General features: G+C 40.1%; 1 protein-coding gene across 1 annotated transcript in view; it reads left to right on the top strand.

The window, feature by feature from the left end:
* Positions 1 to 24,542, top strand: part of LOC124144678 (cubilin-like) — a 54,384-nt gene extending 29,842 nt beyond the window's left edge. Inside the window, exons 25-46 of the mRNA XM_048389249.1 lie at positions 812 to 1,099; positions 2,043 to 2,135; positions 2,454 to 2,678; positions 3,669 to 3,758; positions 4,052 to 4,303; positions 4,764 to 4,865; positions 5,042 to 5,311; positions 5,549 to 5,638; positions 5,916 to 6,185; positions 6,299 to 6,391; positions 6,621 to 6,914; positions 9,965 to 10,057; positions 10,412 to 10,483; positions 15,753 to 15,989; positions 16,353 to 16,448; positions 17,226 to 17,261; positions 17,378 to 17,614; positions 17,978 to 18,073; positions 21,436 to 21,489; positions 22,133 to 22,381; positions 22,535 to 22,627; positions 24,225 to 24,542. Coding sequence (XP_048245206.1) covers positions 812 to 1,099; positions 2,043 to 2,135; positions 2,454 to 2,678; positions 3,669 to 3,758; positions 4,052 to 4,303; positions 4,764 to 4,865; positions 5,042 to 5,311; positions 5,549 to 5,638; positions 5,916 to 6,185; positions 6,299 to 6,391; positions 6,621 to 6,914; positions 9,965 to 10,057; positions 10,412 to 10,483; positions 15,753 to 15,989; positions 16,353 to 16,448; positions 17,226 to 17,261; positions 17,378 to 17,614; positions 17,978 to 18,073; positions 21,436 to 21,489; positions 22,133 to 22,381; positions 22,535 to 22,626 — 3,329 coding nt within the window. The 3' untranslated portion in view covers position 22,627; positions 24,225 to 24,542. The remainder of the gene's footprint in view (positions 1 to 811; positions 1,100 to 2,042; positions 2,136 to 2,453; positions 2,679 to 3,668; positions 3,759 to 4,051; positions 4,304 to 4,763; positions 4,866 to 5,041; positions 5,312 to 5,548; positions 5,639 to 5,915; positions 6,186 to 6,298; positions 6,392 to 6,620; positions 6,915 to 9,964; positions 10,058 to 10,411; positions 10,484 to 15,752; positions 15,990 to 16,352; positions 16,449 to 17,225; positions 17,262 to 17,377; positions 17,615 to 17,977; positions 18,074 to 21,435; positions 21,490 to 22,132; positions 22,382 to 22,534; positions 22,628 to 24,224) is intronic.
* Positions 24,543 to 25,833: the final 1,291 nt, after the last annotated feature.

Genomic DNA, 25,833 nt, shown 5'->3' with positions numbered 1-25,833 from the left:
TCAACCAAGTCACAGAGTCTGACCACCCTCTCCATTATGTCGTCTCTTGGAGCAGAGGTTGCTAGGGATCCAAACAAAAAAGTTGTTTTGCCATATTTCAATTTCATATTTGATAACCGTTGTCTTGGAGTAAAAGATTAACCTTCGTTTTATCACTTCTCTCTTTTAAAAATGTTGCTAATATATTTCACATGTCAGAAAGTCTTTTCCCCTCCCTCGAATGATTTTAAAATGTGTATTTCGGTTTTATATATTGTAACCATATTGCAGATACTGTTAAGTTTTGTCTCATTGCTGTGACCTACATCAATGTGTCATCTAAGGCGCCACGATTCGCTGTGCAGAGTTGCGTCCCTTGGGCACGCCAGAACCCTATGATTGTGGGTTCGAATCCCGGTTCTCCCCAATTATGTTTCCAGGTTTGTCAGCACCATACCCGTGCTCGTCGGTTTCACCGAAGTGGTAAACGTCTGAGACCTGCATCACTTTGGGCTTTCCTCCCACATTAAGGTTAAACCCAACTCACTCACTCACTCACTCACTCAGTTGTCATCACAATCTGATGACGTGAATGGTCACCCATATTAATGCCGTGTCAAACTTTCTAATATTGCGTAAAACTGCATTCTTTCGTTTGCCATATGATCGATCAGTTAATAATATTCAGTCTCGAGAAAAATGATGCTTCTGGAAAAATATTTCCTATTGTTAAAAGTCTTTAAACTGTATATATATATCATTGCATTAGTCCAGATTAACGTTGTTATAACATACAGATCAAATCTACTAAAAGCTTTTGCTTCCTCAACAGACAGCTGTTACCAGCTCCTGACAGATGCTGATGGACAGATTCAGGTCCCTGATGATGGTAACGCCACCTACTCACCTAACCTCGACTGCCTGTTCACCATCAGGCCTCCAGCAGGTCGGCTGTGGGTTGTTAACATCACTCTGGAGGAGTTCGACGTGCAGAGATATTATTCTTCCAACAATAACAGTTTCTCCACCTCCTGCAGCAATGATTACATACAGATGCTCTACGATGGCTATTCTTCCTCCAGGATGTGCGGAACAAGGACTTCACCCAAATCTTACATATGTTTGTACCATCAATGCTTGCCATCACCATTTGCTTGATAAAACAATGTTTGTACATGTACACATGATATCTTTAATGTATGTTTAAATGGATTTGCTCGATTGTTGCTCAAAAGATGTCATACATTGGAGCTGCTGGCATATTGCTGGACATCAATGGAAAGTTGACCATTGGAAAGATGAAGTCATCCTTTCTTTCATCCAGTGTTGTGGATAGTTATTTTTACTTTGAATCTGTAGGCATATATCTAAATCAGATGAGGGCGGTCGGGTAGCCTAGTGGTTAAAGCGTTCGCTCGTCACGCCGAAGACCCGGGTTTTATTCCCGACATGGGTACAATGTGTGAAGCCCATTTCTGGTGTCCCCCGCCATGATATTGCTGGAATATTGCTAAAAGCGGCGTAAAACCATACTCACTCACTAAATCAGATGAGGCAGTCTCTCGGGATTTCTCTAATAATGCTGAGGTGGGTAAATCAGTTGAAGGGAGTTGGCTATTTGACCATTATTGAATGATATCAGATCATCGAAATACCTGACCATGATGTTAACTTTTGCACTAAATTCCTTTGTTCTATTTTTGCAACTAGTGCAGAAATTCTGACTTGTATATGTAAACAATTAGATCTGCAAGGAGGAGAGCACAGTTGGTGCCCATGGTGATGCCTACATTATTGCATAAATATCATGCTCCCAATGTCACAACGGTGCTGTCTGTGAGGAGGTCCATCACTTTACGAAGTGCTTTCCAAGTAAACTTCAGATAACATATGATTCAATTTTAACAAATAGTCCTAAACCTTTGAAGATAGAGATACTAACTACATCTATGGTCTCCACGTTCAGTGACAAATGCCCCATCGATCAGAGACCGAAGAAAGACAATTACATGTGTTTAAAATGGTGGTTTATATGTGTGTACATTTGACTTCCTTATTTTCAGACAACATCTATGACAGTGATGTGAATATCACTTTCCACAGTGATGCCTCCTTTCAGAGGAATGGTTTCAACATATCTTTCTCCTACACTGAAAGTAAGCAGACGTCTTGCAATAGAAGGTTATATGCCCTGATTTTGTGTATACAAATTCTCCTTTAATGAAGCACAATTGACCTTTATCAAGGAATTATTCTTGTGCATCTTGAAAGGTGCATCTTGTTACAAATGCTAATCTCTATTGCAGTTCCAGTCAGTTTTAACTTGTAACCTGATCCCCCAAATGAAGATGCATGTACAACTATACATGACAGAAATATTTAATAAATGTATGTCACCCCCACAGCTTCATCTGAAGTGCTCAAACCTACTCTGTTTATAGCAAACTGACATAGCAAAATGTGTTACATTTCAGACACCTGTGTGACGAACCTCGACCAGAATACTGGTACAATCCGCAGCCCAGTGACTGAGGGTGGGGTGACCTACCCAACAGACACCTTGTGTATTTACTACCTCGACCTGGGGGATTCCCTCAAGACTGTTACTTTCACAGTCAGGGTCTTTGATGTAAACTGTGGTGATTATTTCATCGTTAACGGACAGCGTTTCTGTGGAAATAGATTGACCCAGACTACATGTGAGTAGTGAATCTATGTTAATTTCTATATTTCTTCACGCAGTCTACTATTTAGAGCATACGACTGAAGTGACAACGTCAATTACTTGGCAAATCTCAAGATACAGCTCAAAAGAAACCTGTTTGAAAAAAGAGAAGACTGCTGAGTGCTTTCCGAGATGATGTAAAGCGTTGTTAAACAGTAAATTTCTCCACTTTCTAATCTACGCCGATAAAAGTAATGTGCGACAATTTTTTTTCTTTAATAGCTCTGAATGGCATAAAGAAATATCAAATGTATTTTTATGCTATTATATAACTTTATACATTCGACAAAAAATAGCTTGCAATAAAGGACGAAAATCACTTTTTCTCTATGACGTCAAAAGACGACACAGAGGTAACATATGCACAAAGAAGTTGGGGTATAACTCTGCTATGTTTAGCATTAGTTCATTGTACCGCAAGTCACTTTTTGAGGATTTGCTGTGGATCAGGACAATATATCTTTGTATGTTGTTGTTTTCTCGAGGAACCAAACTACAATCGTTTAGCCGAAATACAGCTAGTATGACCTTACTTCATTTAAAATACAGTTTTCAATATGTGTGTGTGTGTGTGTGTGTGTGTGTGTGTGTGTGTGTGTGTGTGTGTGTGTGTGTGTGTGTGTGTGCTGTGCCCTGTAACACATTTTCTATTTGCTGTGTAATATGTAATGTTATTGCAATCTTGATGATTGTTTATATTTACCTGCACATCCTTGTTCGTTGTGTACCAATGTCTTATTTCCTTTGCCTATTCATTATTGCTCTTGTATAGCCTTTTACGATCCAAAATACTATTCCAGAAACATAAATAGTGAGCTACACAGATGTTATATTGTCTCAGTATAATCTCTAATTCGGGATGCCGAAAAACAAGTAGTACGACTTTACTTCAGGGAAAATACAGTTTTCAATGTGTCCATTTAAAACTACTATTATTTACTGGATGTGCGCTTTTTTCCTTCAGTCCATATGACAGGGAGGGTCAACATGACCTTCCTGTCCAATAGTTACAGCACAGGACGAGGAGTGGATGTCGACTACCTTGTAACTAACTGTAAGTGGCATTATAGATTCCTTGTGAGCTGAAAAGAAAAGAAAATGCGTCGAAAGTTCCATGAATATATTTCTCTGTCTTTTTCAAAGAACAGAAGAGCACAATGTGTCCAGTCACCGTTCAACAGTTAGAAGAAACTCAAAACTTACAGTGCATGAATGATTGTCCCACACGGGTTAAGTGTTCTTTAGAATAGTATATGATTTTGTAAATTAGTGAATTGAAATACAGGAAAACACTGATTGTCACCTTTAATATCCCTAAAATCATATCATGACATCGTTTTCTTTCAGACACATGTGATCAAGTATATCGTTCAACGTCAGGGAATTTGGATTTCTACACTGTGTCAAGAGTTCCCCTTGCACAAGACATGGACTGTGAATACATCATTCGTCCCCCCTACTACCCTTTCATCCTGACAATATACATCAGTCCCTTCTTTATGCCTTACAACTTTATGAGCAGCAACGGCACGTGTTCTGGCAGCTATGTGGAGATCGACGGCATACAGTACTGTGGAACTGTTTATGGCCAGTATAACTGTAAGAACTGTACTAAAAGTATAAAATATAGGGTGTCGCATTGTTATAGTATTAGAAATTGAAGAATATGTATTTTGGTTTGTTTGTCGTTAATGCCACACTCAAGTTATAATATAGCTTTGTGACAGCGGCCTTTAAATAATTGAACCTGGAACAGACAATCCAGTGAGCGATATTGGTAGCAACGATCAACACCGTTGGTGTAAGATGATCCGCGTTTATATCAGCCACCTTACGTGACAACCCGATCCATTCTCCAAGAGGCTGCGTCCTATGACCAACGTAGGCTGCTGGGGACATATTCGTAGCGCAAATACCAAGCAGATAAAGTGCAAGTTATCTATCTTGAAAAGGTGTGCTCAACATCAAAATGATCAGGATACTGACACTAATATATGATGTGTAATAACGCCCTACTTCTCCATATCGAGATAGATGTCGTAACTTGATATGTTTCCAGTCTCATCCGAGGAGCCTGAGCTGCCTGTGAAGTATCATAACTCTGTTAATTCAGTCACAGGGAGGAGGGTAGTCTTTCACATCAACTACAACACAAGGCCCGGTAGGTTATCTCGATGATAATAAGTGATCAAAGGTGAACTAGGTTTATTGCCCTAAGAGTGTTTCTTTGTGTGGTTTTATGGTCATTTTCAATAAATTACCCATTCTTTAAATCGATATATTTTACGTATCCACATTTGATAAGTTGCGTCCAGATAAATAATGTCAATTTCTCAGTTTCATGTAATATAACGCTGACCGACACCGCGGGCTACATCAACAGCTACTCTGGTTATGGCGATGAATCAGTGTACAGGCGTTCCTACAACGACGGTACTCACTGCATCTTCACAATAAAGGGGGATGACGTTGTGGGTCGGACAATTGTCTTTAGTCTCAATCAGTTCCACCTGGAGGAACCTGACAACAGCACATCTATCTGTAATGACTTTGTGGATATGAATGGCGAAGAGAGACTGTGTGGATACCAAAACGGGACTCGCAGCTGTAAGTGAAGGGCTTTTATCCGCTTTATTCAAATAGGAGAGATGTGTTATTATGCGCAGCCATATGTAATCAATGATTCTGGTTTTAGTCACATATACAGAAGAGCTCTTGCCTCAAGGTTCATAACAAATAACTATGTTGTAATTGTCCTGGTTGATATAGCTGTGATTCGTGATTATCTTTCTCACGTTCTACAGTCTGACATTGTATAAAATATTATACCTCTTTCTGTTACAGTCAACTTTGACGGTACATTTGTCGTGACCTTCATTAGTGACTATTATCAGACAAACTTAGGCTTCAACATCCATTACAACATCGTACCAGGTGACTATGCCAATAATTAATTGTAGAAAATAGTTGTCTTTAAAGACTGTTAATGACATGATGCACATTGCTCCGTGTCTGTGATCACAAATCGTTTTCAGTCACAGCAATACCCATATTCTTTATAAATTGCAAAAAAACATTAAGCTACTGCTGTTTACTTGGATGATACGTTCCTTTTCATGACATTATGTCCATAGAAACAATGGCACCTTGCCCTTCCTTACCAAAATCATGTAATCCCATTGTTGATCTCATGCCATGCATCAATTTTCAGCTGGATGCCTGGTCACGCACAACACTACTGAAGGCACTCTGATCAGCCCCGGGACAAGCAGTGGTCTGTACCACAACAACCTTGACTGCCGATACACCATGTTAACATCCTACACCCAGACTAAGGTCACGGTCACCGTCAATGCTTTCGACCTTGAATCCCCATCGTACAGTTCGAGCTACTGTTACAACGACTACATATACTTCACAGACGGGTCCTATGCTTTCGGGAGGTATTGTGGTGCCATGGCTGCAGGAACCAGGTTTACCTGTGAGTAACGTTTTATCTTATGTTTGTCAATTTGATCATCGTGATTTGTTATCGTATATGGACTCTTTTACTGCACTTCAAAGTAAGACCAATACTTTTTATATTTCTTGAAGGGTATACAAATGCGAGCCAATTCAACTTGATCCTTCATACAAACAGTGAGATCAGCAGACAAGGTTTCAATATGTCGTACAGGGTTGAAGAAGGTAATGGTATACTTTATGTGATATTCTTAAAAGATTCCCATTCACAAACGAATTAGAATATAAATTGATGAGATTGACGAATAACATACCAATAACAGATCGAGGGAGAATACGGATTCCCAAACCAATCCATTGGATATAAATCAATATCGAGATAATATATTCTCTTTCCCAAGTAAGGAAATCCTAACTATCATTATCATTATTATTCATCATTTTGTTATTTCAGATCTTTGCGATGAGCTATTTACCGACTCTAATGGCACAATAAGGAGTCCCGTCTACAGTACTGGTCTCTACAGAAATAATCTGAACTGCACCTATATCATCAGACCTCCAACGCAGGGTCCATACAGGTTCTATCTGACGTACTCTCAGTTTGACGTTCAGAGGACGTCCTACAACTCCTCATCTTACAGTCTGAGTACATCATGTAGCTACGACTACGTGGAGACCAGGTTCTCGGGACCAAACGGCTCCAGCAGACTGTGTGGCAGGATGAGCTTACCAAGGACGTATTTCTGTAAGTCATGATTATGCACTTTGAAAACATAGTATAATTCACTCTTAATCCGTATGGCAACAACTCCTGTCGTTGTTTTGACGAAAACGACTGTAAAGTAGGAGGCAAATTATGTTCGTGTAAAATCCTGACAAAAATATCACATTTTCTACTCATGTTACACTGTAATACTAAACTGACGGCCAAAAGAAACGTTACCGACGATATTTCTAGGATAAGATATGACAACACTATTTGAAGCAGCAGTAACAATAATATTGTAGAAATTCATCATTCAGAACAGTACAATGCGAATTTACTGATTCAACAACAAAGTCCTTGACCTCCAACGGGGACATTTCTTGACAAGGGGTCATTCGTCCAGTATTCGATCAACAACATTGGTTACAACTTTGAGGTGACAACGGCCCAGACCTTTCAGTACGGGATATGACCTCCATGACCGACAAACGTCCTAACATAGACTGCAGGTATCCGATTCCATACCTCACGGAGGGCAACGATCAACGCTTGTCTCGTGAAGGGAGGATGTTGACGTTTCCAAAGACGACGCCCCAGCTGGTCCCAGAGATGTTCGATGGATGACAGATCTGGTGATCGTGCTGGCCACGGCAGGACAGTCACGTTGTTGGGGTTGAGGAAGTCTCTAGTAATACGGGCTTTAAGGGGTGTGGCGTTATCCTGTTGGAACACCGTCCGTTGTTGATGCTGGATGAAAGGAAGAACCACTGGCCGTAAGATATTGTCAATGTAGCGTTTTGCTGTCAGATTGCCTTCGATGATGACAAGTTCCGTCTTCTCGTCCCCGCAAATGCCGCCCCAGACCATCACACTTCCGCCCCAGTAAGGTTCCAGCTCTTGGACACAACAAGGAGCCGCACGTTCACCACGTCGTCGATAAACTCGCGTCCGCCTATCAGGTTTGAAGAGTTGGAACCTGCTCTCGTCACTAAACAGCACTCGCCGCCATTCCCTTTGTTGTTGCCATTGCTGAGTTTGCCTGCACCACGTCAATCTGGCACGTCGATGTTGACGGGTCAAGGTCATGCCCTTGAAAGGGCGATAAGCCCGGAGACAATAATGTTGTAGTCGTCTGGTCACTGTTGTCTGCTGACCGGATGTCCTAAGCTGTTGGCATCTGATGACGTCACAGTAAGAAATCTGTTCCTCAGATGAAGTACTCGTAAAAAGCGGTCATCCTGCGGGGTCGTGACCTTTGGTCTGCCACTCCGTGGTCTGTGTGCGGTTCTGCCAGTCTGTCGGAGATGTGCGACCAGTCTGGTAATGGTCATCTTGGAGCAGTTCATGTTAATGGCAACCGCTCTCTGTGTCGGTCCCATCTGCAGCATACCTATGGTGCTCTCCCTCTGGACAGCGGTCAGTCTTGGCATGTTCGTTGGTGTTAATCATCGCAACCGATGATAGGGAACAGATCCGTGCGTAATATATACCCGGAAATTGCACGATAATTTTGGAAAGAATGTTTTAAAAAGTTGCTGAAAAACACCAATATCTCCCGAAATCCGCAAAGCACGTGCCAAGAACGACAGAGAACATAAAGGCTGTATTCGTGAGATGTGTTCTTTACTGTTTTTGAACAGGTCGGCATCTTTGTTTCAAAGTGGCAAATCAGTTAATGTTGGTAACGTTTCTTTTGGCCCTCAGTTTATAAACCTACTTTTCTTATTCACACATATTTAAGGGCAAACATGTGAGCAATGTACAGTGTGCGTCTTTGGTCTTCTTATATCACAGCTAGACAAATCAGACCACCACTTTTGAAAAGTACATAATCTTCTATCTCAATGCGTATGGGCGTGGCATGATTCTGCTAATGACATTTATATTCTACATTAACAATAGGCTACTACATCAGCTGCTGCAACCGTTTCTGTCAATGCAGACATGACACACTTGCTTTGCACACATAGATTCGTTTTGTGCTAGGCATGTGTAACTTGTCAGTTCCCTCTGTCTCCTATAACAACAAGATATCACACATTAATCTCGATAACGTTTTCGCACGTTTTCAAATGTTATGAAAACTTAAATAAACTGTAAAACGTAATTCCAAGCAAGTCTCAAGAGAAGCATTCTTGAAGAAGAAAAGACAAAGACTGTTTTCATATTGATTGAAACCACCATGAGTGTGGTTTAACTCAATACACGAGGAGGGAAAGTACATAGAGTGTATTCGTGGACTGGCAGATGATGCTGACACTTGGAATCACTTGGACATGTGGACTTAATTGTGTAAACACAAACTATTCATAACGTATGCACGCTATGAAACATTGTATGAGTGCTTCTTTGACTTCAAAAGGCCTTCCAAAAGGCCAAAAGCTTCGCATGAACAAAGTATACAAGCTACAGATTTTTCAGAACAGATTCACGTGTGAAGATCATATGGTTTTATTCAAATCATAACCAAGCTATCATCTAATAGTATATGAAGTTATTATTGTCAAGGCCTTGGACATATTCTTATTCGTACCTATCTAGAATAATATTTGGATTTATTTTGTTTGTAATCATTCTCGTAAAAAATGTTTGGGACACCAATGTAGCATTTCAGACGATTTGTTTGTCCTTGATGTTCCTTAAACTCTAACCATGTAGTCATAAACAAACAATACTAAAAGGTGCAACAGTGTCATTCAGTATAGTGATATATATGTTTACAATGTTTGTATAATAAACATTGCATTGTGTAATACGGCCCTCTGAAGTGAGGCATACAAGATGAATGTTGTAGACAAAAGATCTACTGTACCTACGATTACAAGTATGTAAACTGTTTACATTGAGTTAACATTCTGAATGTACTTGGTGTGATCTGGATGTCTAGCACCCATTATTATTTATCACTTTGTATTTCATACTTAATGAGCGATCTAAGACATGTTGTGCGTTCTAGTCAACTAAGACAATCCTTGTGTGGAGGCATGGATGAAGGCTGTATTGGAAGCATGTAACAGGGAGGTATAACATATTTAATTTTGAACATTCTTATAACCTTTATTTGCATCAACACAAATGACATATTTCAGATAATGCATCTGGAGGTGATTTTGTCATCAACTTCGTCACTGATAGATCTATACTAAGACGAGGATTTGTGATGGTTTATTCATATGAACAAAGTAAGTATTAACAAACGTATATTTTCATATGTAATAGTGAGTAAGTGGATTTGATTAAACGTGACATACGAATGTCTTTACTGCAGCAGCTGTACATGAGAATCGAGGCTTCCTTCCATCTAGACTTTTGTACTCTCTCATCGTTATTATAACGGCGCTATACGTTCACTGAAGAAGATGCCAGGAGGTTGACCAAAGCTGTTGTGAAGTATTATTATTGGATACTAAACACATGCATGTCGGTTGAAATGTGAGGATTTCGATGCGACTACCAACTACAACCAGACTCCTTGAACATTAGAAAAATAAATGTTTACGAAATGTAATCATGCCTTTTTCGTTATATCTTTTCAGATGTTCACACAACCACTACAACAACTACAACAACAACTACAACAACTACAACAACAACAGCACCGCCAACACGTAAGTATGCATGACATTTCCCGATAGACGTGACACACCGTCGACTCCCCCTTGGCATGTCTAGATTCTGATGATGTTTGTTCCTGACAATTTACACTTCAGTATACGAGTAGATGGATCTCTCCTTGTTGTAATTAGCATGCGTCTTGCATACAATGTGTCTTGGTACATGTATTTGTTGACGGATTTACGACACCCTGGTGCATATAAAAAATATCGCTTTATAATATCGTTCTGAATTCAGAATTACTTTTAAATACAGAATTTGTCACGGGAGTGTTTCCAGGAAGTTGGATCGTTGGTATGATAGTTCCTTTCTACAAGTTATTTGATAAGGTGGATCCGAATATGTTTTTGGTCATCTCACTGTTAAACATTATTGTTGTTAAGCTTTTCACTGTTGTATTTGCTGTCAATGTTCTGCATGTGTCTAGTCAGCTGTAACCTGACCCACACGGCCGACGAGGGCACTATAGAGAGCACCCCTGGAGATGGCTCCTACTACCCTAACAACGCCTACTGTACGTACACTGTACAGGGGAACTCCAGCCTGCAGACTCTACAGCTCACTGTACAGACCTTCCAACTGGAGGATCAGTCCAGCTGCCGTTACGACTCGCTCCAGTTCGGCTCAACTTCCAGCAGGAAATACTGCGGGAGCTCTCTGTACGCCGGCAGTGTTCTCACATGTGAGAATAACATTTTGCTGTTAATATTATTTTGTATCTTTCAACTACTTTATCTGTTGAAGATTAATAGTTTCAACTCGTGATATCAATGGCACAGAACAATGGAATACAACTAACAAAATAAGAAACGTCGTACGTTTCTTTTGTTTATGTGTGTGTGGCAGGGTGGTGGTGTTAATTCTGGTTTAATGTGGAACAGATTTTACAAATATCATTAAACATGAGGGTCAAGGGCGTTCCTTGGGTCACTCGCTACAATACGCGTTCGAATGCACCTATGATCAAGAGTCCACACCCAGATTCGGGTTTGCGAGCGTCGTTCCGTGTTTGTGGGTTTCAAGTGACATGCCTGCGCCGATTCGGGCTTTCTTCACACATGATACGCCATGATCTATCTGAAATATTGATTAAGCGGCGTCAAACCAAACTCACAAAAAGCTGTATCATTAATATTTAGTCATGTGTTTTGTTAGCTTCCATATGCTGGTCAGAATGAGTGTGTAAATGTTGTATCTTTATAATTTAGTTCGTGCCTCTTATATGCCAACAGATACGTTCAGGAACAACTTCATCTTGTACTTCAAGACAGACGGTAGCGTCACAAGGAGGGGATTCGTCATCAACTACAGGAAGGAGCCATGTAGGTGTTTAGCCAGAAACTGTAGAGGGGTAGTCAAGTAATCTTAAGGGAACTAACAAAAGTGATGTGCACTGAGAAGTTGCGACAGAGTCTGGTAATTGCTTAGCCGGGTTTAAAGATGTTTATATTATAATGGCGCTATACGTTCACTGAAGAAGATGCCAGGGGGTTGACCAAAGCTGTTGTGAAGTATTCATATTGGATACTAAACACATGCATGTCGGTTGAAATGTGATGATTTCGATGCGACTACCAACTACAACCGGACTCCTTGAACATTAGAAATAGAAATGTTTACGAAATGTAATCATGCCTTTTTCGTTATATCATTTCAGATGTTCCCACAACCACTACAACAACAACAACAACAGCAGCAGCACCTCCAACACGTACGTATGCATGACCTTTCCCGATAGACGTGACACACCGTCGACTCCCCCTAGGCATGTCTAGATTCTGATGATGTTTGTTCCTGACGATATGCACTTCAGTATACGAGTAGATGGATCTCTCCTTGTTGTAATTAGCATGCGTCTTGCATACAATGTGTCTTGGTACATGTATTTGTTGACGGATTTACGACACCCTGGTGCATATAAAAAATATCGCTTTATAATATCGTTCTGAATTCAGAATTACTTTTAAATACAGAATTTGTCACGGGAGTGCTTCCAGGAAGTTGGATCGTTGGTATGATGGTTCCTTTCTACAAGTTATTTGATAAGGTGGATCCGAATATGTTTTTGGTCATCTCACTGTTAAGCATTATTGTGGTTAAGCTTTTCACATCTATTCTTGAAATTCGTATAAGATTGCGGGTAAAGTTGAATAACATCTAAGATGAGTCTCATATAAGTTTTACTCAACATTTCCTAATATATTTTGTTTTGCAATCATTATCCCATACGAATCTATACTGTTCAAAAATAGGTTTTATGTTCACTTAATAGACTTCTGTAGAGCGTTTGTATGGAATCCTGGAACGGAACATTGTCGCGTTGTCGTTTTCAAGAATTTTTTGCACACATTTAATATGGGGCGATTCCATATGTTTGATTTGATGGATAGAAATACTTGTATGTTGTTATATGTATTGATATTATGAGATGTATTGTAAAAAAATCTTCTGTTAGAAGAGCTCACATCAAGCCTGAAATATTTTTTTTTGCTACTGAAAGAGTCGAAGAAATGAAAATTAGTGGCGTAATGGGGATATTTGTCAGAGTGAGAAAGTGAGTGAGCAAGTGAGTGTGGTTTAACGCCGCTTTGAACAGTATTCCAGCTATATCCGGGCGCGTCAGCTTAATGTAGGAGGAAAGCCCGAAGTGATGCAGCTCGTCTCCAATTTTGGTGAAACCCACGAGCAAGGGTATGATGCTGTCAAACCTAGAAACATAATCAGTGCGAACCGGGATTCGAACCCACAATCATAGGTTTCTATTGTGCTCGAGGGAAGCAACTCTGCACAGAGAACTGCAGCGTCTTTGACGACTACGCCACCCATGCCGCTATGGGTTTTTTTCTTAATGGAAATAACATTACTATTACTTTTTGGACAGCGGCAATACATTTATTGATGAAACAGTTCCATGCATTGGCTTGTAAAGACAATTAGAATTATTGGTGTTTTAAGAAAACTGGTTTCATTAAGAGCACCATATTAAAAAAATAGTGAATGATTAGAAGTATTTTGGTGGTCCTTTATTCAGCATAGGCCATAAAAAAGCATATTTTCATTGTTTTTCGATGTTTAGGAATTATCCAACATTTCCCTATGACATTTTTTAAAATATATTTGATTCTGTTTTGTTGTTCAACATATAATTATGTGTAGGTAACCTAGTTTCTCCTAAGACAGTTGCTGGAAGATCTTTAGATATATGAATTATGTTTTAGCTATTATAGTAGCTTTATCAAATACTTACAAATGGAAAATCACCGTTACCCACTGGCTTGTTACCAGATGTTAGAAACGTATGACGATATATAAACTAATATAATGTTCCAACAGGATTTTCTTATGTTTAGCTAGCGCAGGATTGTGGACATATTGATATTTCCCATTGCCTATTTCAAACAAAGCTTTAAGGATATTGTATTTCTTTATTGGCACAGTAAAATTATTATCATATTATTCTTATGTGCGTATTCGTATCCTCTACTTGATCCTGAAAAGTATGTATTTAAATTAATGCCACATAAGGATTTTATCAGTATATTGTGTAAGTGTCGCTGATTATTACACAGATATTAAATTAGGTGATAAATTTACTATGTTTTCAATGTAGAGCCATGTTACCTGTAAATTTAAGCGTGCTTAATAGAATTTGGAACCGAACCCGCAGCAACTTCGTGAACCAGCGTGACGTGGGCATCCGTAAAGAAAATAAGCAAGTCTTGCAAGGTCACCGCACGTCACTGTCATTACGTTACACTGTGACGCAGAAAATATTATGTCACAGTCGGCTATAGAAAAGCGCCAAATTTCAAGCTCATTCTGGTCCCTAAAACTTGAAATACTCTCTTTTAAGCGATTTCTATCGTCTGTTTTGCCCGAAATGTATTGCCAGACATACTTTTACTATTTGTATGAAACGCAAGTCTGCATTTTGCAACTAATAACTGTATTTATTATTATTTAAAAATGTTTACCGACGTTGACTGAGAAAGGAGTACTGTTCTATAAACATTAGTCTCCGCGGTGATGCGGCCGTCAAATCGTCTGTTTCCATCAGAAGTGGTTATTGTGATTTTTACCAATCAGTAACTTCCTTATTCATTTTGGAATATACAACTGCCCCGTTTTCATCTTCAGTAAGTGAAGATATTATAATCTGTAATAGGTGTGATAGTTGTCAAAGTATGGACGAATACAAGTTTATGTTGATATGCCCATATCATAATGTGAGCAGAAAACAGCATATTCCAGGATATGATTATCCCTCAGGACGTTCTGTCAACTGATATCTCAAAGTGACACTTATACCCTTATAGGTCTATCTATTTTCTTAAAAAGAAATCTGCCGATATGAAACACAAGGAAAAAGAGTATGCGTATCTTCACAAGTACCAGGTACCTAACACACGTCTTACCTTCACTTGTCTTTTCTATTATAGGATTTCTGTTTACATATTTCAACATTGAAGTATGAATACCGATGTTCTGTGTGAAAAAAAAGTTTGCACATCGGTTTTTTGACATACCTCAATGAATCGAAAATAGATACACAGTCAGTCCTAATGATTATTGATTACATGTTTCGAACAATAGGTTTATAACAAAATATCACATAAATCAAAACACATTACAATTACAGGTTGTTGTAGGATGGCAAATCAGGTGACTACTTATTTATGATCATAAACTGATCAATACGGCTCCCTAGTCAATGGCCGGTCAACGCAACCTTCTTAGATCCTGTCGATCAAGGAAAGATGCGACAAACAGAACATGATTGGGCGGATGCTACGACTTCGCCTACAATCGCTTTGTACGCGTGGATTGTAGTGGAAGCCTTAAATCGCTACCTCACAGATGTACAAAAAATGAAGCAATAGGATCTTTTTGTGCCAGTGAACCTAGCAGCTTGGAGCTCCACCAACTTGCATTGTTGTGAAAGCAGACAGTCTCGGTGGGCGTGGCTTTTCTTTTACATATATAATCAAACAGATTGCACGAATTACAATTAATACACAGCCTATTTAATTATATGCCAATACACAGCTGTTTCTACGTATTTATATTACGCGATACGTGTTATTATCTGTTGTTGTTGTATTATATGGCAAATAAATCACATCTTCACAGCTGTTATTTCGTTCTTAAAGTATATTGCTTCATATCGCTTATGATGCTTCATAATCCATGCATACACCTGCGTATTAAGTAAATATCAGTAAGTATTTAATTCTTTCTTCATATAATTGTTTTCTGTTCCAGCGACATGCACAGCAACCTTGTCGTCATTATCTGGCAGCATCATGAGCGCACCAGGTGACGGCAGCAACTACTTGGACAACACCCGGTGCAACTACACCTTCGCAGCGACATCCTACCCGAGAACCATTACCTTCACCTTCACAACCTTCCAGCTGGAGAGTCATTCCTCCTGCACATATGACTACCTGCAGTTTAACAGCGGCGTGAAGAAATGTGGAACTATCTCAAATCTCGTGTGTAAGTACTCCAAGCAGCTTGGGAAATGATCTTAAGCTGGACTTCGATGATGTTTTTGAGGTATCAATACTCCCATGCCTCAGCATATGCATAAGTTTGCGAGATATAGATATGTGTTAATTGGGCAGGTATTTCTGAAGTACAGATACAGAAAAGACAACTTTTGCACAATATATTGGGTACGTTTTTATTCAGTATACATCAATTGTAGATAATTCAGTGTAATTAAGTGCAGAAGAGCATAGCACAACATTATTGTAACTCTAAATTAAATTGACCAAAATGATCTGGCCCCACTCAACACCTCAATATACATCATGCATTGGTGTTCGCGTTGTATCCTGGGTGTGTGTTTGTCTCCAGATACTGACACGATGAACGGCCAGTACCGTGTCACCTTCTACACTGACGGATCAGTCACACGCCGTGGCTTCGTGGCCTCCTACCAGATCAGTGACGGTAGGTATTAATGGTTGATTCTCATCACACACAATCGTACAATAATCCTGCAAGCACCTCTGTATAAGTCCGTGTATCTACACCTCGGCCTTTTGTTCAGCTATCATGATTTAAAGCCATTTGACTTTTGACATCAACGAATTTGATGCTATCCTGTCCCGCGAGCCTCACCTATTTTTTTCACATTTTTTAGAATTTGATTTTACCAACACATGAAGGATGTTGAACATACACAGATCACGATTCTGATTTATTCTGTTAAAATGAGTTCAATTATACTGAATGTACATGTGCTATATGGAATGGAAATATTCTTCTGTAACAATAGGATCTTTGATATTTTGCATGGATCATCCCAGCCATGGCATATATCAACTTTGCTCACTGAATTAATTATGATCCGTAATTAAACATACCACGTATGTGTTTTGGAATGTTCACGTTTTGCCCCTGCGGTAAACATTAAGCTTCCCACATCCCTGTAGATCTCGTTGAAATCAGTGCTCCCCCCACCCAGATAATGTTCTGCTTCCCACACCCCAGTAGATCTCGTTGTAATCCGTGCTCTCCCCACCCCGATAATGTCCTGCTTCCCACATCCCTGTAGATCCCGTAGAAATCAGTGCTCCCCCACCCCGATGATGTCCTGCTTCCCAAGCCCCAGTAGATCTCGTTGTAATCCGTGCGCTCCCCACCCCGATAATGTCCTGCTTCCGAAACCCCAGTAGATCTCGTTGAAATCAGTGCCCCCAACTGATAAGGCATTATGTATTTCAGCTGTGAACGCCACCACGCCCACTCCCGTCAGTACAGGTAAGTTCATTCTTCAATGTTACAGTGATGCTACCTAATCCATGCATACACCTGCGTATTAAGTAAATATCAGTAAATATTTAATTCATTCTTTATATAATTGTTTTTTGTTCCAGCGACATGCACAGCAACCTTGTCGTCATTATCTGGCAGCATCATGAGCGCTCCAGGTGACGGCAGCAACTACTTGGACAACACCCGGTGCAACTACACCTTCACAGCGACATCCTACCCGAGAACCATTACCTTCACCTTCACAACCTTCCAGCTGGAAAGTCATTCCTCCTGCAGATATGATTACCTGCAGTTTAACAGCGGCGTGAAGAAATGTGGAACTATCTCCAATCTCGTGTGTAAGTACTCCTAGCAGCTTGGGAAATGATCTTAAGCTGAACTTCGATGATGTTTTTGAGGTGACAATGCTCCTATGCCTCAGCATATGCATAAGTTTGCGAGATATAGATATTGTTAATTGGGCAGGTATTCCTGAAGTACAGATACAGAAAAGACAACTTTTTCACAATATATTGGGTACATTTTTTTTTCAGTATCCCTCAATAGTAGATAATTCAGTGTAATTAAGTGCAGAAGAGCATAGCACAACATTATTGTAACCCTAAATTAAATTGACCGAAATGATCTGGCCCCACTCAACATCTCAATATACATAATGCATTGGTGTTCGCGTTGTATCCTGGGTGTGTGTTTGTCTCCAGATACTGACACGATGAACGGCCAGTACCGTGTCACCTTCTACACTGACGGATCAGTCACACGCCATGGCTTCGTGGCCACTTACCAGATCAGCGACGGTAGGTATTAATGATTGATTCTCATCACACACAATCGTACAATAACCCTGCAAGCACCTCTGTGTAACTCTGTGTATCTACACCTCGTCCTTTTGTTCATCTGTCAGGATTTAAAGCCATTTGACTTTTGACATCAAAACGAATTTGATTCTATCCTGTCCCGCGAGCCTCACCTATTTTTTCATATTATCCGCCGCCGCGCGAAAGCGCGAAGCGGGGGATATAGTATTCACGACCGTCCGTACGTCCGTCCGTACGTCCGTCCGTCCGTACGTCCGTCCGTACGTCCCACCTGTTTGTTGCCGCGATATCTCAAGAACTAAACACTGGATTGTCTTCATATTTGGAACTATGGTGTATATACAGACTCCGCAGACACCAGTCGGTTTTGGTGACCTTGACCCCATTTTCAAGGTCACAGCAGGCAAATCTGCTTTTGGAGTTGGAAAACGGTGTTGCCGCGATATCTCAAGAACTAAACACTGGATTGTCTTCATATTTGGAACTATGGTGTATATACAGACTCCGCAGACACCAGTCGGTTTTGGTGACCTTGACCCCATTTTCAAGGTCACAGCAGGCAAATCTGCTTTTGGAGTTGGAAAACGGTGTTGCCGCGATATCTCAAGAACTAAACACTGGATTGTCTTCATATTTGGAACTATGGTGTATATACAGACTCCGCAGACACCAGTCGGTTTTGGTGACCTTGATCCCATTTTCAAGGTCACAGCAGACAAATCTGCTTTTAGAGTTGGAAAACGGCGTTGCCGCGATATCTCAAGAACTAAACACTGGATTGTCTTCATATTTGGAACTATGGTGTATATACAGACTCCGCAGACACCAGTCGGTTTTGGTGACCTTGACCCCATTTTCAAGGTCACAGCAGGCAAATCTGCTTTTGGAGTTGGAAAACGGTGTTGCCGCGATATCTCAAGAACTAAACACTGGATTGTCTTCATATTTGGAACTATGGTGTATATACAGACTCCGCAGACACCAGTCGGTTTTGGAAATCTGCTTTTGGAGTTGGAAAACGGTGTTGCCGCGATATCTCAAGAACTAAACACTGGATTGTCTTCATATTTGGAACTATGGTGTATATACAGACTCCGCAGACACCAGTCGGTTTTGGTGACCTTGACCCCATTTTCAAGGTCACAGCAGGCAAATCTGCTTTTGGAGTTGGAAAACGGTGTTGCCGCGATATCTCAAGAACTAAACACTGGATTGTCTTCATATTTGGAACTATGGTGTATATACAGACTCCGCAGACACCAGTCGGTTTTGGTGACCTTGATCCCATTTTCAAGGTCACAGCAGACAAATCTGCTTTTAGAGTTGGAAAACGGCGTTGCCGCGATATCTCAAGAACTAAACACTGGATTGTCTTCATATTTGGAACTATGGTGTATATACAGACTCCGCAGACACCAGTCGGTTTTGGAAATCTGCTTTTGGAGTTGGAAAACGGTGTTGCCGCGATATCTCAAGAACTAAACACTGGATTGTCTTCATATTTGGAACTATGGTGTATATACAGACTCCGCAGACACCAGTCGGTTTTGGTGACCTTGACCCCATTTTCAAGGTCACAGCAGGCAAATCTGCTTTTGGAGTTGGAAAACGGTGTTGCCGCGATATCTCAAGAACTAAACACTGGATTGTCTTCATATTTGGAACTATGGTGTATATACAGACTCCGCAGACACCAGTCGGTTTTGGTGACCTTGATCCCATTTTCAAGGTCACAGCAGACAAATCTGCTTTTAGAGTTGGAAAACGGTGTTGCCGCGATATCTCAAGAACTAAACACTGGATTGTCTTCATATTTGGAACTATGGTGTATATACAGACTCCGCAGACACCAGTCGGTTTTGGAAATCTGCTTTTGGAGTTGGAAAACGGTGTTGCCGCGATATCTCAAGAACTAAACACTGGATTGTCTTCATATTTGGAACTATGGTGTATATACAGACACCGCAGACACCAGTCGGTTTTGGTGACCTTGACCCCATTTTCAAGGTCACAGCAGGCAAATCTGCTTTTGGAGTTAGAAAACGGTGTTGCCGCGATATCTCAAGAACTAATCGCTGGATTGTCTTCATATTTGGTAGTATGGTGTACAGGCGGGGGATATTTCGTCACTCTGTGACAAATACTGGTTTTTTTTAAATTTGAATTTACAAACACATGAAGGATGTTGAACATTCACAGATCACGATTTATTCTGTTAAAAATGAGTTTAATTACACTGAATGTACATGTGATATATGAGATGGAAATATTCTTCTGTAACAATAAGATCTTTGATATTTTGCATGGATCATCCCAGCCATGGCATCTATCAACTTTGCTCGCTGAATTAATTATGATCCGTAATTAAACATACCACGTATGTGTTTTGGAATGTTCACGTTTTGCCCCTGCGGTAAACATTGAGCTCCCCACACCCCAGTAGATCCCGTTGAAATCAGTGTTCCCCCCACCCCGATATTGTCCTGCTCCCCACACCCCAGTAGATCCCGTTGAAATCAGTGCTCCCCCCACCACGATATTGTCCTGCTTCGCAAGCCCCAGTAGATCCCGTTGAAATCAGTGCTCCCCCCACCCCGATAATGTCCTGCTCCCCACACGCCAGTAGATCTTGTCAAATCAGTGCTCCCCCCACCCCGATAATGTCCTGCTTCCCACATAACAGTAGATCTCATTGAAATCAGTGCGCTCACCACCCAGATAATGTCCTGCTTCCCACACCCCAGTAAATCCCGTTGAAATCAGTGCTCTCCCGACCCCGATAATGTCCTGCTTTCCACACCTAGTAGATCTCGTTGAAATCAGTGCTCTCCCCACCCCCAATATTGTGCTCAAATGTCCTCAAGTCGTCCTCATGGGATCGTAGTGTTTGCCATGACTGTAGATATTTTGGAAAATAGGAAAATGATTTGACCTCTCTTCGTGGGCAATGTTGGGCTAAAAGTAAATCGTAAGACGTTTTTGGGGGAAAATATAATCATGAGTCTCACTTTTAGTAGTTAATTTCTTGAGTTGCTACTAGACAAACGATTTAATAAAAATATTCTCTTTGAGTGTCTCTCTATTTCTGTATTCAGCGCGTACCTGTTCATGAATTAGACTTATTGTTATTTAGCCTTCCTAGTATATAAACATATCTGAATTAATGTTACGATTCGTCTCCAAAACTGCACAAGGTCCTAATTTGTGACGCCAGTATTATATAACATGTGCAGTGAAGTATATGTTGAGTAGTACTTTAGATATATTTATTACAGATATAAAACGTCAAAGCCAGAGAAAAACTAGTCACGACTATCTAACTTTTTTCATTTCAATTGTAGCGAGTGACGTGCAAAACACAACTTCAAACCCCATTTGGCTGGCATCAAACAACGGTGAGTGATGTACATGTACTTCAATATTAACCCTGCTGATCGTTCAACCTTCAACAGTAGTTTTAGATCATTTCATCCGAAGTGTCATGCCAGCTAACGCTGTGTAACGTCGTCAACTGTATTAAGCTGTTTTCCAGGTAACATATAATTGTATCCAAAGTAACATATTTTGATGCTTTAGCTGTGTGATCAATGCAATTCCAATCGAAGGGTTACATTCTAATTCCTTATGAAATTGGATATGAAAGGAGTTGCTCAGTGGATCGCTCCCTCAATCTGATTTCACATGTTAGGTTTCTGTGCGTTTGAATTGATCTTTTAAGACGTAATATTCAGTTTACCTAGGATATATACAGTGTGGACGCAAAAGGGTCGAAATCAGTATATGTGGCATAACAATGGCCCAATACCTGGTGCAGCAATATATTAATTTCATTTGTCTGTAGTAATTATGACCATTTCCTCTCGACTCGGACAGAAATAAAGTACCTTTTCAAAATGAAGAAGGGCTTGTGAGATATTTAAGTTTAAAAACTATGAATATTGCAGTGTTCACATGACAAAGTTACGATGTATGAAAAATAGATAAAGGTTCTCTCTGAAGCTGTTATTGTGTTAAACTACAAAACGGCTTTCTATCTAGGTACCTGTGGCACAACGCTGACATCTTCCACGGGGCGCATCTACTACCCAACTACCGCCAGTTACACCAACAACGTCCGTTGCCAGGTGACTATCAGACCTGGGGCTGGACAGACATTCAACGTCACCTTCACAGACTTCGACCTCGAGTATCACTCTTCCTGCAACTACGACTCTCTGATGTTCCGGGTGAACGGAGTCAACTCTTCCAAGAACTGTGGTCGCAACAGAGCAGGCCTAACACTTAGCTGTACGTATTTCGTTTCTGAGTCCGGAAGAGTTTTAAAAGACAATTATTGTCAGTCGTGCCTAAAATGTGATGTTGATGATTTAATATATTAGTACTTGAATGTGAAGGTTGCCTAGTTAACTTCTACAGTAAGGATGTCTCCAACTGTTGCAGTCCCCTACACCAGCGGTGACATCGTGGTGAACTTCAGGAGTGATGGCAGCGTCACAGGAAGAGGATTTGATCTCAACTATCAAGTGACCTAGGGTGAGGCGATTGGGTGCAGATGTACATGTATATATAGTGACGGAAAAACGTAACCATGCTTCATATAAAGTTTAATAAAAACAGATTTATTTTAAAATTAAATAATGCATCTTTCAATACATATTCATAAAGGCATCTCCTCGACTTTAAAATCGTGATTAACGATTTTCATTTGTCAATGTACGGCGCACAATTTGGATGTTTGCGTGATGTTGTGAGTATGATATTCATTCACGCGGTGTTTGAAAGTGAACAGCCCACCATGATTGTTTAGCTATCAGGTGTTCATATAAAATCTTTTGTTTAAGTAACGCCTACGCAATGCCACGACTTGCTGTAAAGCAATCTTCGCGCCTAGGTATGCTGCAAACAGAAATGGCGCAAAACGAAGTTGCAATACTGCAATGTTCATCAAAACATAATATCACCTCTTTGAAGACGTTATCTACAGCAGGGCAACACTCATGACTTGCCACGGACCTGCGGTCCATGTGTGAAGTTACGGCAACCGTATTCGTTTGGTAAATCTACAGAATAGATATCAAACTGCCACAAACTGCCATAAAATGCCACATTAACAACTCGGACAATTACTGGGTTGAGATCAATTAGTTATATAACCATAACCACATCCGGCACCGACGTCCAGCGATACGCCATATTTCCACGTCACCGTCGGGAACACATAGCTCAGTGTAGGTTCAGGGGACGAGGCTGGGACAGTATACTGTTGAGAGACAGGTCCAGGTTTCATGTTCTACCCTTTGTACCAAAGCAGGGACGTAACGTCACGATGCAGCAGGATCATTACTGCCCACATGTTGCACGTCTTGAAACAGAAATTTAGAGGCCGCATGCAAGACATTGCTGTAGTGCCATGGCCGGCTGTTCCTCCTGGAGACGGTAACGCTAGCTCAGTTTGCCCTATCTTTGGTTGACATTTGGAACAAGAACACACACACACCACACACACATACACACACACCACACACACACACACACCACACACAAACACCACACACACACACACCACACACAACACACACACACCACACACACACACACACACACACACACACACACACACACACACACACACACACACACACACACACACTGAACACAAATGGTGGTCACACCCGATATTGACATTGTAAGTTGAGTTGTTACACCACCCCATTGTTCGGGCCTGTCACTTTGTCTCCCGTCACTAGGTATGGATTTGTTATAATAAAACATTGATCAGAAGAATGACCAAATAATATGTTTATCATTTTCAATAACATAACATTAACACAACTTTATGTGAAGCACGGTTACTTTTTTCGATAAAAACGTCACTATTTGGAAAAGATTCGTACAGTCAAAAACCGAGTTTTATGCGCGCAACGACTAACACCTATTCTATTACATCGACAAGCTGAACATTTATTGTAGTTGTTTTTACCTGCTCCTTAAATATGAGGAAGGTGCAGTTAGACATACCTTGAGTATCAGCAGTGACCCTAAATTTATACATCCTGTCTATAATATTTAAACATTTACGTTTTAGTGTTGCATTTCCTCACTATATATCAATGAATCAACCCATTTTCAGGACAAGCATGCCTTTCCTGCCTGATGGCTGTATCTGCTGAAGCCCTGTCTTACTTGACCATTGATGAGACGAGTCAGCAGCCATCCAATGTAGACACCATTAACACCTGTCTGGTGGCATATTACACATGGAAGTAATTCATATTTAATCAGAAATCCATATATCGATAGTGCCTGAAGCTTAGCTTTGTCTCACTTATTGTTTTGTCCATGCATGTTTACTGTTGTTTTTCTTCTTTTTGATGGTTAATGTTTTGTCTTTGATATAGTGTAGCACAAGTGTTCTTCAAGAATTATAGCTCTTCTATTAGCTTGACTATCTTTTGTTTTCTTGTTTTCACTTTGTTTTAGTATGTATACTGTTAGGATATTTGTAGTATACTTTTTGTGTTTGTTTTACTATCTCTTAAAAATTATTTCACATTAAGGATTCCCATGCATATCCCTTTGTTACCCAACTTACATTTTGCGTTATGTACTGTGTACTAATTAGGCATTGATTATGATATATTGTTTTGTTTAGAATTTTCATTTCACGCTAATTTTATCGAGTTATCACCTGTGTAATGAATCCCATTATATGTTCCATAGCACAGAACATATAAATAGAGATTACTATACGGGTATGTATATTGAATGACGGCAACATTCTTCAGCTATGACGTCATTACTATTGTGACGTCATTACCACCTTACGTCACAATGTGATCCAATGATTCCGGATGACGTAAACAATACACCGGCGCGTGTGAAGTGATATTTGCCCAATTAACTCGGTTACCTATTACCCTATGGATAAAAAATAGTATAGTTATAGGCGCAACCACACGCGCACACAGTGACAAGGAGGGAGAGACATCCAAAATGCTTAAGTATCCTGGGAGATAATGCTAACGCCAACATTCCCCTCCACATTCAATTGGACACTTTTTCACTTTATTTTAGTCTCAAATCAATAGTATTACAATGTTTTCGCAAATGATTAGCTGTAAACCCTGGAGATCTTTTCATCCTATACATTTAAGGATTCGTTTATTGTGCTTTTGAAGTGCTGTACTGTACGTCTATTTCCTTGTTGTGAGCAACATCTTAGTTTATACTATTGTTAGTTAATACGACCAAACGTTTTGTATGCAAGCTTTAGAAATAAAATTTCAAGAATTAAATGCAATTATATTTATTTGTTATCAATAAATGTTGCATTTGTCCATAATAATTATGGAATACAACATGGTGCACGTCACGTTACCACCAACGGAAGCTCAAGATCTTCGCAAAGATATGGTTCATGTTATGAGAAATATTATCCAAAGACATACGCTCATGATGTTAATCTGTTGACGTTTCGATTTCAATTTCATTCACAACGCCAATGCCTCAGTGAGTCATTTTGCCATTTGTTTAGCAATAATAAATTTAATATTTTGCTGTGTATTGATATTTTACTTGGCATCATTCACTTACAGAAATGTGTGTTTTAACTGACACGCTGTGAAGATGCCAGCTGTGCACTGTTCTTTATTATTCTTCGTCACACTTGCTTGGCCTTTCTGATCTAATATATTGGGGGTAGAATGGATCTTCTGCATGTCATCACATCCCATTTGCGT

This window comes from Haliotis rufescens, unplaced genomic scaffold (assembly GCF_023055435.1).
Source record: "Haliotis rufescens isolate VD_foot unplaced genomic scaffold, xgHalRufe1.0.p SCAF_8, whole genome shotgun sequence".
Taxonomy (NCBI): domain Eukaryota; kingdom Metazoa; phylum Mollusca; class Gastropoda; order Lepetellida; family Haliotidae; genus Haliotis; species Haliotis rufescens.
The sequence above is the reverse complement of the archived record's forward strand: the minus strand, read 5'-3'. Positions and strand labels throughout refer to the sequence as shown.